Below are 14,432 nucleotides of genomic sequence, written 5' to 3'. Positions count from 1 at the left end.
ACAGAAATTCTTATTTATATAGTCATAATTCCTTTGGATACAACTGCTACATTTACATTAACAGCAATAGACAAACATTTTTATCCACTTGTAAATCCAGGTAAATTATTGCATTCTTGCTTTGGCAGGAAATCAAAACTCAGTCTGTCATGTCTTGGACAGAGGTTTGTTTCTCTGTCCAACCAAGAGCTGTTCATAACACTTTGCTGTATGCTACCACCCAGATAACAATGAACGTTTGGCCTAAATGGGGCACACCTGCTGTTCTCTTATGGCCCACATTTGGACAAAAACTTGAAAGTCAGGTTAGCTATATGGATTGTGAACAATAGCTGGTCATCCAGAATCACACCAAGGCTCCTTGTATTTCCAGATGGAACAGTTGAGTTGACAGCATTGACTCAGGTTGAGTCTGGATGCCTAACCTCAGCCACAGGTCCTCTTATATGAGCCAGACGTCAAGTGTGATTTAGAACAAATCTGAGCTGAATCGACATTTCGCATATCTCTGTCCTCCACAACACAGGCCAACAAATTTGGCCCAAATGTGTCTGATATCTGGGCACGCCATTCAACTTCTATTATCAAATGGATGTTTGCTGTTACAAGATCAGCTGTCTTTCTTCTTGGATGACAGCTCACCACCTGATGCTCAATCCTAACAAGACTGAGCTGCTTTTCATCCCTGGAATGGACAGCCCTCACCAAGATCTTATCTCATTTGAGAACTCCTCAACTGTTCCATCTGGAAATACAAGGAGCCTTGGTGTGATTCTGGTTGACCAGCTATTGTTCACAATCCATATAGCTAACCTGACTTTGTCATGCAGATGTAGTGGACTCAGTCTCTGAAATGTATGTATTTTTTTTTTTTAAATCTCTCTCAAGTTCATTGAGATGTCTCCAGCTAGGACCTCTTGTTTATTCAAGGATCAGATAAACAGACCTTTGACCAGGTCGTCAACTTCCTTCTCTACAAGGACCAGAGTGATCAAAGCCTAAAAGGGGGAGGGGGAATTCCCCCAACACTTTGGAATGGAACTAATCTATATTCATGAACACAGAACTTCACTCATAGGACACATGGTGACTCGACACCAAGCGTCTACTAGTCTGATCAACTAAACCATTGTTATGTAATGATTCAATCAAGACAATTCAAAAATGGAATTCCTACACTTCAACATTAGAAAGAAAAGAAACAGAAATCTATATTTCTCATGTTCTATAAGCAATATATGTTACAACATAACATTGAGACTTCACGCGACAATTAAAATGACACCAAAACATGACCAAAAATCTACAGGAGATCCTACATAAACTTCCATGAAACTTCCACAGCAACCACATGGAATGAAAGCGCCCTCCAGTGGCCGCCTTAAACTACAACGCTATGCAACATCAAAGGAGTCCTTTGTTCTGGTGTCTGTGACAACTCCGTCTTACAATTTATTCTTGTCATTCCAGGTGGTAAAATGTTATGAACATATATATGTTCCTGAAATTCCCGATATAATCCAACCTGGATTTGTAAAGATGAATGTTTTATTTCCACGGCAACACTCCATGGATAAGTGGATGAACTGTAGGTGCTTGACATTGAAAGAAACCCTTCTCTCATTTCATGTATTATTCTGTATCCATGTTAAAACTGTTTTGTATGTGCTATGAATAACACACAGAGACTATATTGAGCTAAACAGACATGATTCTTTCACAAAATCTCCAAATAATTTGTAACTTAGACTAAGTTATTTGTCCTTTGTCTCCGTTCCTGCCAAATCCAGAAGTCAGAGCATCAGGACTAAGCTGTGACTGAAACACTGTGGACCAATCATAATCAGCTCTGCGGAAACCTCAAGGTCCAGTCATAACACAGGCTCCTCCCTTGAGGTGGGGTTTACAGAAGCCTTAATAGGAGCCCCATGAGTGAATCTTGAGTTGAGTTCAAAGATCTGGAGTTTAGAGCAAGCACAGTTCAAAGTGAGTCAGAAAGCTCAGATCAAGTTTGAGAGAGTCGAGGGTCAAGTGGAGAATGGCATCAGCGACAGCAACAACCAATCTTCAACAAAGAGAATCAACTTGAGGATCCATACAGCGATCCACTCGTTTCAGAGAGACTCAGACTCTACCAAGAAAATCTCAGAAAAGGACTGACTCTATTTTAAGTATTGAGCCTTCTGCAGAAACATTTTTTATTGTTTTGTTTCCTCATTCATTATTGCTTCACAAAATCTCCCTTGCTAGAACTGATCCATGGCTTGCAAATTTGGTTTGGCCAAACAAGTGAACACACCTGAGATAAGTTTATAGAACAGAAGTATAATCCCTGGATGTCAGCATTCACGTAGGAACAAGCACTGTATTGTCCCTCTGAATCCACCGTCCAGAGCACTAAAAGACCAGCCAGCCCAGGGTGTCGTGGGTGCACCCGAAAAGGCTCAAGGCCTTCAACCGAGAATCACAACTTCTGAGAGACAGCCGACAGTTTCCCTGAATACGTAGCTGAAGGTCGTCAATGCCAGGATCCCCACCTCAGACTGGAACTTCATCTGGAGCGAACCGCTGTGAAAAGCGCATCCTTCAGTCGTCCGGTAGGCTCTCATACCTGCTCTCAGGGGAATGCCAAATACAATTTATCTTTAATGACTACACACCTCTTTTAGTTCCCAGTTATATTCCATCTCTTAACAGTCTCAGTTAACACACTATACACATTAATTTCCTTCCAACGCACATTACTGAAGGCCATAAAAGGGGTTGGTTCACCAATTAGCCCCGTCTAGGAAACTTTAATATTAGTCCCATGTTGTGAAAGCTGTTGTTACCCAAATAAATAACTTTTCTATATTATACCAGTGTTCTGTGTTTGTGTGTTGAATTTGCTCATAAACGTCAAGTGAAAATCCAGGTCCAAGAACTCATCTTTTAATCTCGGGAAGTTGCATATTTATACTTGAGTGAAGTTAAAGGTTTTACCCGAACAGAGGATTCATCAATAATTAATCAGTAATTAATACATGACTTATTAATTAGCTCACTCTGCAACAAAGATTCCTACTGTACAACATTCGGCGGATCGGACCCTTTCTTTCTCAGGAGGCTGCTCAGGTGCTAGACCAGTCTCCAGTAATTTCAAGGCTTGACTACTGCAATTCACTCCTGGCTAGTCTTCCTCTGTGGGCCATTATGCCCCTTCAGCTGATCCAGAATGCAGCTGCACGGCTTGTCTTCAATCTTTCAAAGTTCACCCAAGTCACTCCACTGCTGCGCTCTCTTCTCTGGCTTCCTTTAGCTGCCCACATCAGGTTTAAAACTCTCATACTGCCTACAAAACCAAGAACAGACCAGGCCCTCCCTACCTTATGGCAATGGTCAAGAGTCTGACTGCACCCCGAGCCCACCGAGCTTCAAGTACAGCTCGACCTGCCTTCTCTAAAGTTGAGGACTATCGTCAAAACTCTCCTCAGTCTTGGCACTCAGATGATGGAATGAACTTCCTCTGGAAGTCCGAAAAGCAGACTCCCTTGCGGTCTTCAAGCGCAGACTGGAGACCCATCTCTTTGTCATCCAATGAGGTGAGCACTAATCTAAGTGCTCACCATAACATATTTTTGTACTTATTTGCCCTTAACTCCTTTCTTTCTAGGTATTAGCACTGACTAGTTTTTCCTTCTAGGTTTGAGCACTGATTAGACTGTATTACATTTATTATGTTTTGTTCTTTCTAGGTATCAGTGTGATGAGGCAAATGTTGCCCATCACTAGAGTGACTGTGTATGTGAAGGTGATAGTAGCCTGTATGTTTTGTCTCTTTGCTAATTGAGTAAGGGGAGGTTGATTGATTGGACAGAGCCCACCTATGGGAGTGCTGTAGGGCCCATGGCTAGCTTGTAGGGAGGGGGAGTCTTGATCACAAACTGATAAAGAGATACGGAGGATGTATGTGCACTAATCGTTATTTTTCGTTTAGGCCTTATATTATTTTGTATTATCTCATGTTATTTTTTGTTGTTTCTTTTTTGAAATAAGTGTAGCCTATTCTTGTGTGGTTGGACACACCCTTGGGATTCCATGGTTCAGTCCAGGGGCGGGGCCAATCACATAAGAAGGGGAAACAGCTAGAATTGTCTGTGACCTGGAGCTATATTTACCTGTGCTGTGTAAGTCAGGTCTACCATTGTGACTCCCATTTATTCTATTTTAGTTTTTGTTTGTTTCTGTTCTGTCTTATTCTAATATAAAATACCCACCGTGCACCATATACCCAGGAACCATCGTTTTTCCATCTACACCCATCTTCATTTTTCACCCGACCACGACCTACCCGGTGACTTCGTGTCCCCTTCTTAGGGATTCAGTGAAGCATCGTCACAATCAGCACTAGCCCTTGTTCTGACAAGTGTCAGAGCTCAGAGGGAATTTGGACCCTAACCTATGCATGTGTGAATTTCGAAGCTCTGGATAAGAGCATCTACTAAATGCTGTAAATGTAATGTAAATTTGTCTGGATCCAGATGTTCCAATGTGTGTTAGGATTTTAGTATCTTTCATCTGCAGTTTGTTGACTTTAAAACGTTCTTCTCAAAGTTCTTGCAGATGTTCTTGCATAGTCTGCAATTTAGAGCATGTCTAATTTGGTACATTTATTGTTTTGTTCAATCTGTCACTGTTTGTTTGTTCCTGTACTGTCATGATTAATGCTCCTGCACTCTCCTAAGCTCTGTCTGAGGGTAAACAGCATGTGGTACATTATGGAGTAAGGGTGGGCAATATGAGCACAAGTCAATATCACGATTAATTGCACATTTTACCATGATTGCGATTAATGATTGATAATTTTGTTTTTGTGTATTTGACTCTCATAGTTCAGTGATGAGGCTTGTGCTGTAAATATGTTCCAGTATTAAAGCTGACATTTTTCCTAATGTCACTGGGAGCAGTTTTCTCAGCGTTTTCATTTGACCACTTTTTGAAGTCTACTAATATTAAGTTTGCCCTGTCCCTCTCACCCCTTACTGCAGTAAAAGTATTAAATCTTCTGGGAAACCTTAGTGTGAAGATTTGATGGTATTTAGCCACTAGAGCAATAGTGGGGCCAGGCACAGATGTTTGAAGATTAGTAATGGGTCACAAACCCCATACAAACTCATCTCCAATGTACTGGAAGTTACTCCATCACTCTAGATAACATAATTCTTGTAGAGGTCCAGGCAACTATGCCTAATCTTTGTCTCTGGATGAACGAAAATGTTTATAATTATTTCAAGACAGAACATTGTAGTAGATACATATTCCTGACTGATTAGGTCCTCTAGATGAAGTTTGTGTCTGTTTAGCAATCAATAACAATAATGAATCATACATACATACATACATAGTTTCCCTTACCAGACACAGTGATGAATGTATGAGCAGGAGTGTGTGGAATCTGCCCTTCTGGTATGTCACTCTTCACATGCACAGTCTGTACTCCACCTTATCACAGCAAGAGCAAAAGAGCAAGACAACAGGGAAGTCATAGATAGATGAAGGAAAAACTAGAACACCGACTATCATTTTGAGGGTATACTCAAGAGGATGTGTCCATTTGACAATGTATGCGGCTGTACACAACTAAAACACCTACCAGGAAATTCAGAGGGGTTGAGCTCCACATTCATCTCCTCAATGGTTGTTAGCACACCTTCAGACTGAAACAGAGGACCATAATGTACTGGCTGCTTTCATCATGTTCAGATATATGCACTTTTCTATCTGAGCTTAAAACTTGGAATCACATCACCTTAGATATTTATGAGCATCAGGGTCAGCAAGAGTAAACTTCCTCAGCATCTCTAAGCATGAGCTTTAAAAGAGACTTTTTGCAGATGCCCTTATCCAGAGTGACCTACAACTCAAATCATGCTACACAATGAAGCTGTTGGAGTTTTGCATATTGATCCTTGTTGGTGTAACAGGTTTACCTGTAAAATGACCCCTAGTCTGCTTTACCCCTGCACTACACCCAGCAGTGCAAAAAAAAAACACTCACCACCACCTTCAGAACTTTCCTTACTCCGTCTGCGAGAACTGAGCCATAAACTGCAGCCTTCACCTCAATCCAGTGGTTCCCCAGTTCCATAGGAATGATAATGTATGAGATAGATCTAGAGCTCATCGCCTCCACATCAACTGTGGTACGGTACTTGCCCTTCTTGCTGGCTGCACTGCAAACATGGTCAACCTCAATGAATTCCACACGAACCTAGTGAGGACAGGAAGTCAGAGATATCACCATCAGCAAATGTGAAGATTGCCTCATATGTGAACATACCCCTGACAGAGTGGAATCAGTATCCAATTCACACAGAGATCTGTTATATGACCATTAGAACACATGGATTTCCCTCAAATTCAACTTAGATTTGTTTCACATGAACATGTAGGTGACATATCAACCAACATATTTGAAACTGTCCCTTTTCAAATCTCCAATGTACAAACCGGATTCCAAAAAAGTTGGGACACTAAACAAATTGTGAATAAAAACTGAATGCAGTGATGTGGAGGTGCCAACATCTAATATTTTATTCAGAATAGAACACAAATCAGATCAAAAGTTTAAACTGAGAGAATGTATCATTTTAAGGGAAAAATATGTTGTTTCAAAATTTCATGGCGTCAACAAACCACAAAAAGTTGGGACAAGGCCATTTTTTACCACTGTGTGGCATCCCCCCCCCCCCTTCTTCTTACAACACTCAACAGATGTCTGGGGACAGAGGAGACCAGTTTCTCAAGTTTAGAAATAGGAATGCTCTCCCATTCGTGTCTAATACAGGCCTCTAACTGTTCAATCGTCTTGGGCCTTCTTTGTCGCACCTTCCTCTTTATGATGCGCCAAATGTTCTCTATAGGTGAAAGATCTGGACTGCAGGCTGCCATTTCAGTACCTAGATCCTTCTACGTAGCCATGATGTTGTGATTGCTGCAGAATGTGATCTGGCATTATCTTGTTGAAAAATGCAGGGTCTTCCCTGAAAGAGATGACGTCTAGATGGGAGCAAATGTTGTTCTAGAACCTGAACATAGTTCTCTGCATTAATGGTGCCTTTCCAGACATGCAAGCCACCCATGGCACAAGCACTCATACAAGCCCAAACCATCAGTGATGCAGGCTTCTGAACGGAGCGTTGATAACAACTTGGGCTATCCTTGTCCTGTTTGGTCTGGATGACATGGCGTCCCAGTGCTCCATAAAGAACTTCAAATCGTGACTCATCTGACCACAGATCTTCCATTTTGCCACACTCCATTTTAAAAGACCCCTGGCCCAGTGCAAACGTCTGAGCTTGTGGAGTTTGCTTAGAAATGGATTCCTCAGAAATGGCTTCCTCTTTGCACTGTAGAGTTTCAGCTGGCAACAGCGGATGGCACGGTGGATTGTGTTCACTGACAATGCTTTCTGGAAGTATTCCTGAGCCCATTCTGTTATTTCCTTGACAGTGGCATTTCTGTTTGAGGTGCAGTGACGTTTAAGGGCCCAGAGATCACGAGCATCCAGTAGAGTTTTACGGCCTTGACCCTTATGCACAGCAATTGTTCCAGATTCTCTGAATCTTTTGATGTTATGCATGGCTGATGATGATAACTTAAAAGCCTTTGCTATTTTACGCTGGGTAACACCATTCTGGTATTGCTGCACTATCTTTCTGCGCAACAATGGTGGAATTGGTGATCCTCTTACCATCTTGGCTTCAGAGGGACACTGACACTCTGAGAAGCTCTTTTTATACCCAATCATGTTGTCAATTGACCTAATTAGTGTTAATTGGTCTTCCAGCTGTTCGTTATATGCTCAATTTCCTTTTTCCAGCCACTTATTGCTACTTGTCCCAACTTTTTTGGGATTTGTTGACACTGTAAAATTTTGAATCAACATTTTTCCTTTAAAAATGTTACATTTACTCAGATTAAACTTTTGATCTGTCATCTATGTTCTATTATGAATAAAATATTGACATTTGACATCTCCACATCATTGCATTCAGTTTTTATTCACAATTTGTTTAGTGTCCCAACTTTTTTGGAATCCGGTTTGCACCTCTTAATGTAATACTTCAGCAATACATACATCAGCATTCATTCAATATACATCGCCGTTCATTCTGTATATATCAGCGTTCATTCTGTATATATATATATATATATATATATATATATATATATATATATATATATATATATATATATATATATATATATATATATATATATTCATTCATTCTAATATATATATATATATATATATATATATATATATATATATATATATATATATATATATATATATATATATATATATATATATATATATATCTGCTTTCATTCTATATATTCATTCATTCATCATCTGTAACCGCTTATCCAATTCAGGGTCGCGGTGGGTCCAGAGCCTACCTGGAATCATTGGGCGTAAGGCGGGAATACACCCTGGAGGGGGCGCCAGTCCTTCACAGGGCAACACAGACACACACACACACATTCACTCACACCTACGGACACTTTTGAGTCCCCAATCCACCTGCAACGTGTGTTTTTGAACTGTGGGAGGAAACCCACGCAGACACAGGGAGAACACACCAACCACAACCACAGACAGTCACCCAGAGCGGGAATGGAACCCACAACCTCCAGGCCCCTGGAGTCTGTGTGACTGCGACACTACCTGCTGCGCCACCGTGCCGCCCCTTTCTATATATATCAAAATTCATTAAATATTTCCTGTTTGGCTTGCCATAATATATATATTACACACATATATATATATATATAGCCCTGTGAAGGACTGGCGCCCCCTCCAGGGTGTATTCCCGCCTTGCACCCAATGATTCCAGGTAGGCTCTGGACCCACCGCGACCCTGAACTGTATAAGAGGTTACAGATAACGAATGAATGAATATATATATATATATATATATATATATATATATATACATACACACACACACACACCAGTTCTGAAGCATATCTATTGCCCAGTCACTTGACCTGAGAATGAATCCCAGGACCCAAAAGCCATGGTGCTTTGTGGCAGTGACACCACCTGAAGCACCACCAATATACAGCTTGACAAGCACACAGCTTAGAGCTTCACTGCCTCCAAGGGTAGAAATTAATTAATACATCCATGAGTCTGATTTTTCACTTAAGAAATGTACCTTATGTTTCTTATTGGAGAAGTTGTGCAGAATGGCTTTGATTTCTAACTGCTCGTAGCGCACTGCTGAGTAAGGCAGCTTTAGGTCCAAAGAGATGTCATTTTTAACAATCATTTCATAAGGATCGGCCACACAGATACCTGGAGAGAAACAGCATTCACTCTAATCAACAGGCCCTTCATGTGTCATTATCAAAGGCACGCTTTGAGGGATTGCAAATTTTACTTCAGCTATAACGTGTTGTAGTCCTTACTGTAATACAATTATAGACTGTCCATCTGTTGCTCTGTATTCTTTGTTAACAGCCTTTCACCCTGTTCTTCAACACCCAGAACCCCCACATGGCAGGTATGATTTGGTGGTGGATCATTCTCAGAGCAGCAGTGACACTGATTTTGTGGTGGTGTGTCAGTGTGTACTGTGCTGGTACAAATGGATCAGACACAGCAGTGCTGCTTTCTAAATCCTTCAGTGTCACTGCTGGACTGAGTATAGTCCACCAACGAAAAATAACCAGCTGACAGGGTCCTGCGTCCACTGATGAAGGACTAGAGGATGACCAACACAAACTGTCTAGCAACAGATGAGCTACTGCCTCCAAATTTATATATTTTATATCTACAAGATGGATCCACAAGGTAGGAGTGCCTAACAGAGTGGACAGTGAGTAGGTTATGATTGACCTGTGAATTATCATTGTATATATATTTTTTGCGGTGAAGGTCAAATGTTTAAACACCATTGTTTAAACACATACCATGGGTCTTAGACAGACTGACGGCTAGGATCTGCCAAGTAGTGATAGAATCTTCCAGGTGAAGCTTATTAAGACTGAGGGTTGTTGTATCACTGGAGGAATAGGGAAAGATAGATTTACACAGATACAGTTGCATTTACCACTGTACACCATTTCCAATGAGCTAAATAAAAGAAACAATACTATGAAAATGTGAATGTATAATTTGCATTTACCATGGGTTTTCCTGGCAGTCTGGCAGAACCCAGTGTTCCCAGAGCCAGCTCTCACGGAACAGCGTACCTGATGTAATTTGGTCAGAACTTTCATACATATCATCATCTTCCTCACCTATATGACAAACACACAGAGTGAGCTTGGCAAGGTAGGCAAAGGATGATAATAGATATAACTTGATCATTTAACCTGTAATATTTGCTAGCTGTAAGGAAATGGGTTAAGAGCTCAAATAAAACTGGCTACAAATTGCCTAATTTCCCCCCTGAACTTCACTTATCACTCATGTCGAGGAGGACAAGCACATACTTCTACTGAGACACCAGACAACCAAACACACAGGAGAACATTTACTGCCTTGTCTGGGTCAACCATCCACTTGAAGATGCCTGTGCTATCTGCACTGAGCTGTGTGTTGAAGGAGGGGGCAAAGGCATTTGTGCTCTATGTGACTGCCAAAATTGGGTGGCTATTTACCAGGGCTCAAACTGGCAATCTTCCAATGACAGGGCCACTTGACTTCTTGGGAGCCCCCGGTCTATGGACATACATGTTATTATTTCTGTAGTGATACAATGAGTACTTCAAGTCCAGATGCTTACCCAGTGTGCGACTGATCCTTAGAACAGTATGAGCTCTCCGTCTTCTACTTGGTGCAGTGGGACAGTCAGGTGCTAGTCAGGAAAAAAGGTCCATTATTGTCACTTGCACTCTTTAATGATTAGGTTTATTTATTTATAATCATTATGTTATTATCATATTGACTAAGTACTGTAGAGCCATTTGCAATTGTGTTTTATTTTTTAACCCTGTGGAGTCAGCACTCTCGGCGGCAGGATAAAACAGAACTTGCACCCAAACACTTACACAACTCAGTAAGATTTTGTTCTAGAAACTTAACAAACATTAAGTTTTCTTGAAAAGAAATTTATTTTTACCTGATTGTTTTAGAACAATAAGTAACAAGAGGCACATGTCACAACCCTTGATGACCCACTCATTCGTATTCATATGATAAGAGCATGATAATCTGGCTTCTCTTATTGGAGGATCACAACAGGTGAAAAGTCATATAAACAAATGCACATGGCTGTGTTTTCACATTGAGCATGGCTCTCCAAGGCGGCACAGTCATGCGTTTAAGTTGCTTGAGGAGGAACTGCTTAATTGTGTGAGGAATAAGTGAAATATATTTGATTCTTTTTTTCTGAAGACCGTTTGATGCTGATTAGCTTTGATGCTACACTACTTCAGCACTATGTTCTAGCGAAGGATTTTGTAAAGCTGACTTTAACTGATTTCTAAAATGTGCTGTGGCACGAGTTCGGCTGATAGAGGGGAAAAATGGCTTGTAGTAAAGTTGGGGTGCTCTCTGCTGCTTTCAAGTAGTCATCTGAAGCTCATATATATGGCTTTGTTGATTCAAAGAAGTCTTTGTATAAATAATAAATACCACAGTTTACAAATGATTCCGTTGGTCTCACTTATGTGGTAGGAGCTAATGGGCCATTATCTTTGACGGTGGGGAGGGGATTTCTCACCTAGAGTGACCAAACATCCTCTCTTCCAATGACAAGTCCTCTTTTTGAGACCTAAAAAATGCATCCGGACAGGATTTCTAAATATGAAAAAAAAAATGTCTGGGATTTTGGGCGATTTGGGCTTTCCCCTGTCCCATTTTTTTCCACAAGCCCTAAATCCTTTATTGAAGTGTTCATTTTGATGACATTATTCAAAGGTGAGCAGATTTGTTATTTTTGTTTATGTTGAATGGAAAGGAATATATGTCCATAATGGATGACATGTGTTTGTCTTCCCCAAGTGTCCTCTTTTTTGGAAAACAAAATATGTTCACCCTATTCACACCAATCTCATGAATTGTCAATGTGTGAGCCAAAGGTATAGAAAAATAAAGCATTACATCAGATTCATGGCAAAATAGAAGGAAAACTTATTAAAATATTAGAAAGCTTTAAACACCAATGTGTAGCCATCACCCATGTCTACAGAGTTCAGACTTTAAAGAACTCTTCATAGATGTTCACAGAGTGTTTTTTCACTATATATCAGCACCTTTGAAAATAGTTTTTTGGTAGGTCCATGTTTACAGTTAATTTAAACAAAAAACAGATGAGTGACAGACTTCTCTTACATTACTGTTTCTGGATTTGTATTGAATATTAGCATGAGTAGCTTTTTTGAAAACAAACTTTTTTAGGTAGGTGAAATTTGTTAAAATATCAAGGCCTGTCAGATCACCTCAGACGTGGATGAAAGGCCTCAGATTCCAGGAGGTTAAACTATATCTTTATCATAGTATTATTCATTCATTCATTTCAGTCTGTAAGCACTTATTCAGTTTAGGGTTGCTGTGGGTCTGGAGCCTACCCGGAATCACTGGGTGCAAGGAAGGAACACACCCTGGAAGGGGCTATCATAGTATTAGTTGGAGAAAAGCAGAACATTCACAGTACTTGTTCTAGTCTCTGTGCCTCCAGCTTTGTCAGACTCAAACAGCAGACCTGCGTCATAGAAAACCCCCATACTGTCTTTCCCACTGCCAGCTGTACATCCAGTGTCATGCTTCTCAATGATGCTCCAGATCTGTTGGTAAAAGTATAAGGCAATCATTGCCAATATTAGTCCTCAAGCTCCCATGTTCTAAGTATTTGTGTATTTACAGCACAGTGTATTATGATAACACCCCTTACCTTGTCCTGTGTAAGTCTGTTTTTGTTGAGAACAAATACACCCTTGTCCACTGCCACCAGACCAACTATGGCACCTGGATCTCCAGTTATCTTTAGACCAAAAAGCTCTCCAGGTTGATATGTGCTCTTGGGATCCTTGACTTCCACTTTAAGCTGGAGTTAAAAGATTAATAGACCACAGTTCTCAGTCTGAAGACAGTAGAGCTGGGTTAAATATATCATACATTATACTGATGTATTAAAACTAGTTGGCAAGCCAATCAGGAGTACCTTGGTTCGGTATGTTCTGATGAACTCCTGATATGTGAGGAAACTTGTGGCATAGACAACAGCTTTGTTCCATTGGTTTTACACTATCTGACTGCACTTTGAAGGTATTACTGATTTGGGTAGATGGCGACATCTCTAGTGGAAATATGTAATATGCATAAAATGTGTTGAAGAACATTTTGTAATGTGGGTTGTGCTGCCTTTCATTTCCCTGAGTGGATTTGTTGCATGATTGCAAACAATTTCCTTTCTGAAGAATTAAAAGAGAAATGTCTTTTACGTCTTGGAATTAGATTTAGGTAAAAAGTGAGTTTCAAGTAATTGACACTGTATCTTTATACATGACACGGTGAGCCACATCCCTACTAATGTTAGGTCAGGTCAGATGACCCGTCCATGCAGACGACATATTTTAAGCCTGTGCATTTTACAATAGTAAATAAACATATTTCACATGGTTAAAAACCTCCTGCCAAATCTGATGTAACAGTTTAGGTTTTGCAGGGGATTCACAGCAGCAGAGGAACACTATATTTTACAAATATATCTTATGTAGTACACCTTTAACCATATGATTTTATTTCTTTGACATTGTGTCTTAAAAAAAATATGATGATGTGTCACAAAAATTAATTCCTTCTCGTTCACAGCTCGTCACCATATAACTTTTAACTTATGAAAATGCAGTGGCTGTCTTACTGTCTCCATACAGGTGTCTTTCACATCAACCCAGATAGAGTCAGACACAACCTCGGAAGATTTCACGTGGTAGTACGCCACCACGCGGAAAGAAGGAATCATGTCCTTGGTGACTGGTAAGGACAGAGTCACAAAAGACTGTCCTTGCCTTTTGAACCTTTTTGCTTGGACAATCTGCCCTTTACTGAGGATCTGAGAGGATAAGAATATGAAGAGCTGTTACTGACTCATGAGACTATTTTTGAGTGTTTGTGTGTTTTAGAAAGTACTAACCAAGTAAGTGATATCTTGATTTTGGACCCCAGGGCTCTTGTAGAAATTTAGATAAACTTTCACATTCTCGCCAAGTTGTAGTCCTTCAGCACTAATGCCAATGTGGAGGTAATTGCTGGAGCCTGCTTTAGGTGTGTAGGCTTGGGCAATCATTTCTTTTACCTCCTGTCTGTGGTCTGCTATGCCTGGGTCACTGGTTTTTACCTGCAAGAGAGCGCAATCAATGCATGGTTTTGAATAAACTAAATGCTCATATTGTCATTCATTCATTGATTTTCTGTAACTGTGTCCTCCTGATCA

At 40.4% G+C, this 14,432-nt stretch overlaps 1 protein-coding gene across 3 annotated transcripts in view; it reads right to left on the bottom strand.

The window, feature by feature from the left end:
* Nucleotides 1-14,432, bottom strand: part of LOC136686721 (complement C3-like) — a 50,545-nt gene that overhangs the window by 14,826 nt on the left and 21,287 nt on the right. For all 3 annotated transcript variants that reach the window (XR_010800365.1, XM_066660657.1, XM_066660658.1), the window contains 11 exons: nt 14,133-14,336; nt 13,860-14,051; nt 12,891-13,043; nt 12,654-12,783; nt 10,782-10,853; nt 10,179-10,293; nt 9,964-10,055; nt 9,207-9,346; nt 6,038-6,250; nt 5,633-5,696; nt 5,395-5,481 (listed from right to left, as the gene is read on the bottom strand). Coding sequence is in view for 2 of the 3 variants with exons in the window: in XM_066660657.1 (XP_066516754.1) it covers nt 5,395-5,481; nt 5,633-5,696; nt 6,038-6,250; nt 9,207-9,346; nt 9,964-10,055; nt 10,179-10,293; nt 10,782-10,853; nt 12,654-12,783; nt 12,891-13,043; nt 13,860-14,051; nt 14,133-14,336 (1,462 nt within the window). In the remaining variant the exon portion in view is untranslated. The remainder of the gene's footprint in view (nt 1-5,394; nt 5,482-5,632; nt 5,697-6,037; nt 6,251-9,206; nt 9,347-9,963; nt 10,056-10,178; nt 10,294-10,781; nt 10,854-12,653; nt 12,784-12,890; nt 13,044-13,859; nt 14,052-14,132; nt 14,337-14,432) is intronic.

This window comes from Hoplias malabaricus, chromosome 2 (genome assembly GCF_029633855.1).
Source record: "Hoplias malabaricus isolate fHopMal1 chromosome 2, fHopMal1.hap1, whole genome shotgun sequence".
In the NCBI taxonomy this organism is placed as follows: Eukaryota; Metazoa; Chordata; class Actinopteri; order Characiformes; family Erythrinidae; genus Hoplias; species Hoplias malabaricus.
Note: the sequence above shows the minus strand (reverse complement) of the source record. Positions and strands in the feature narration are given on the sequence as shown.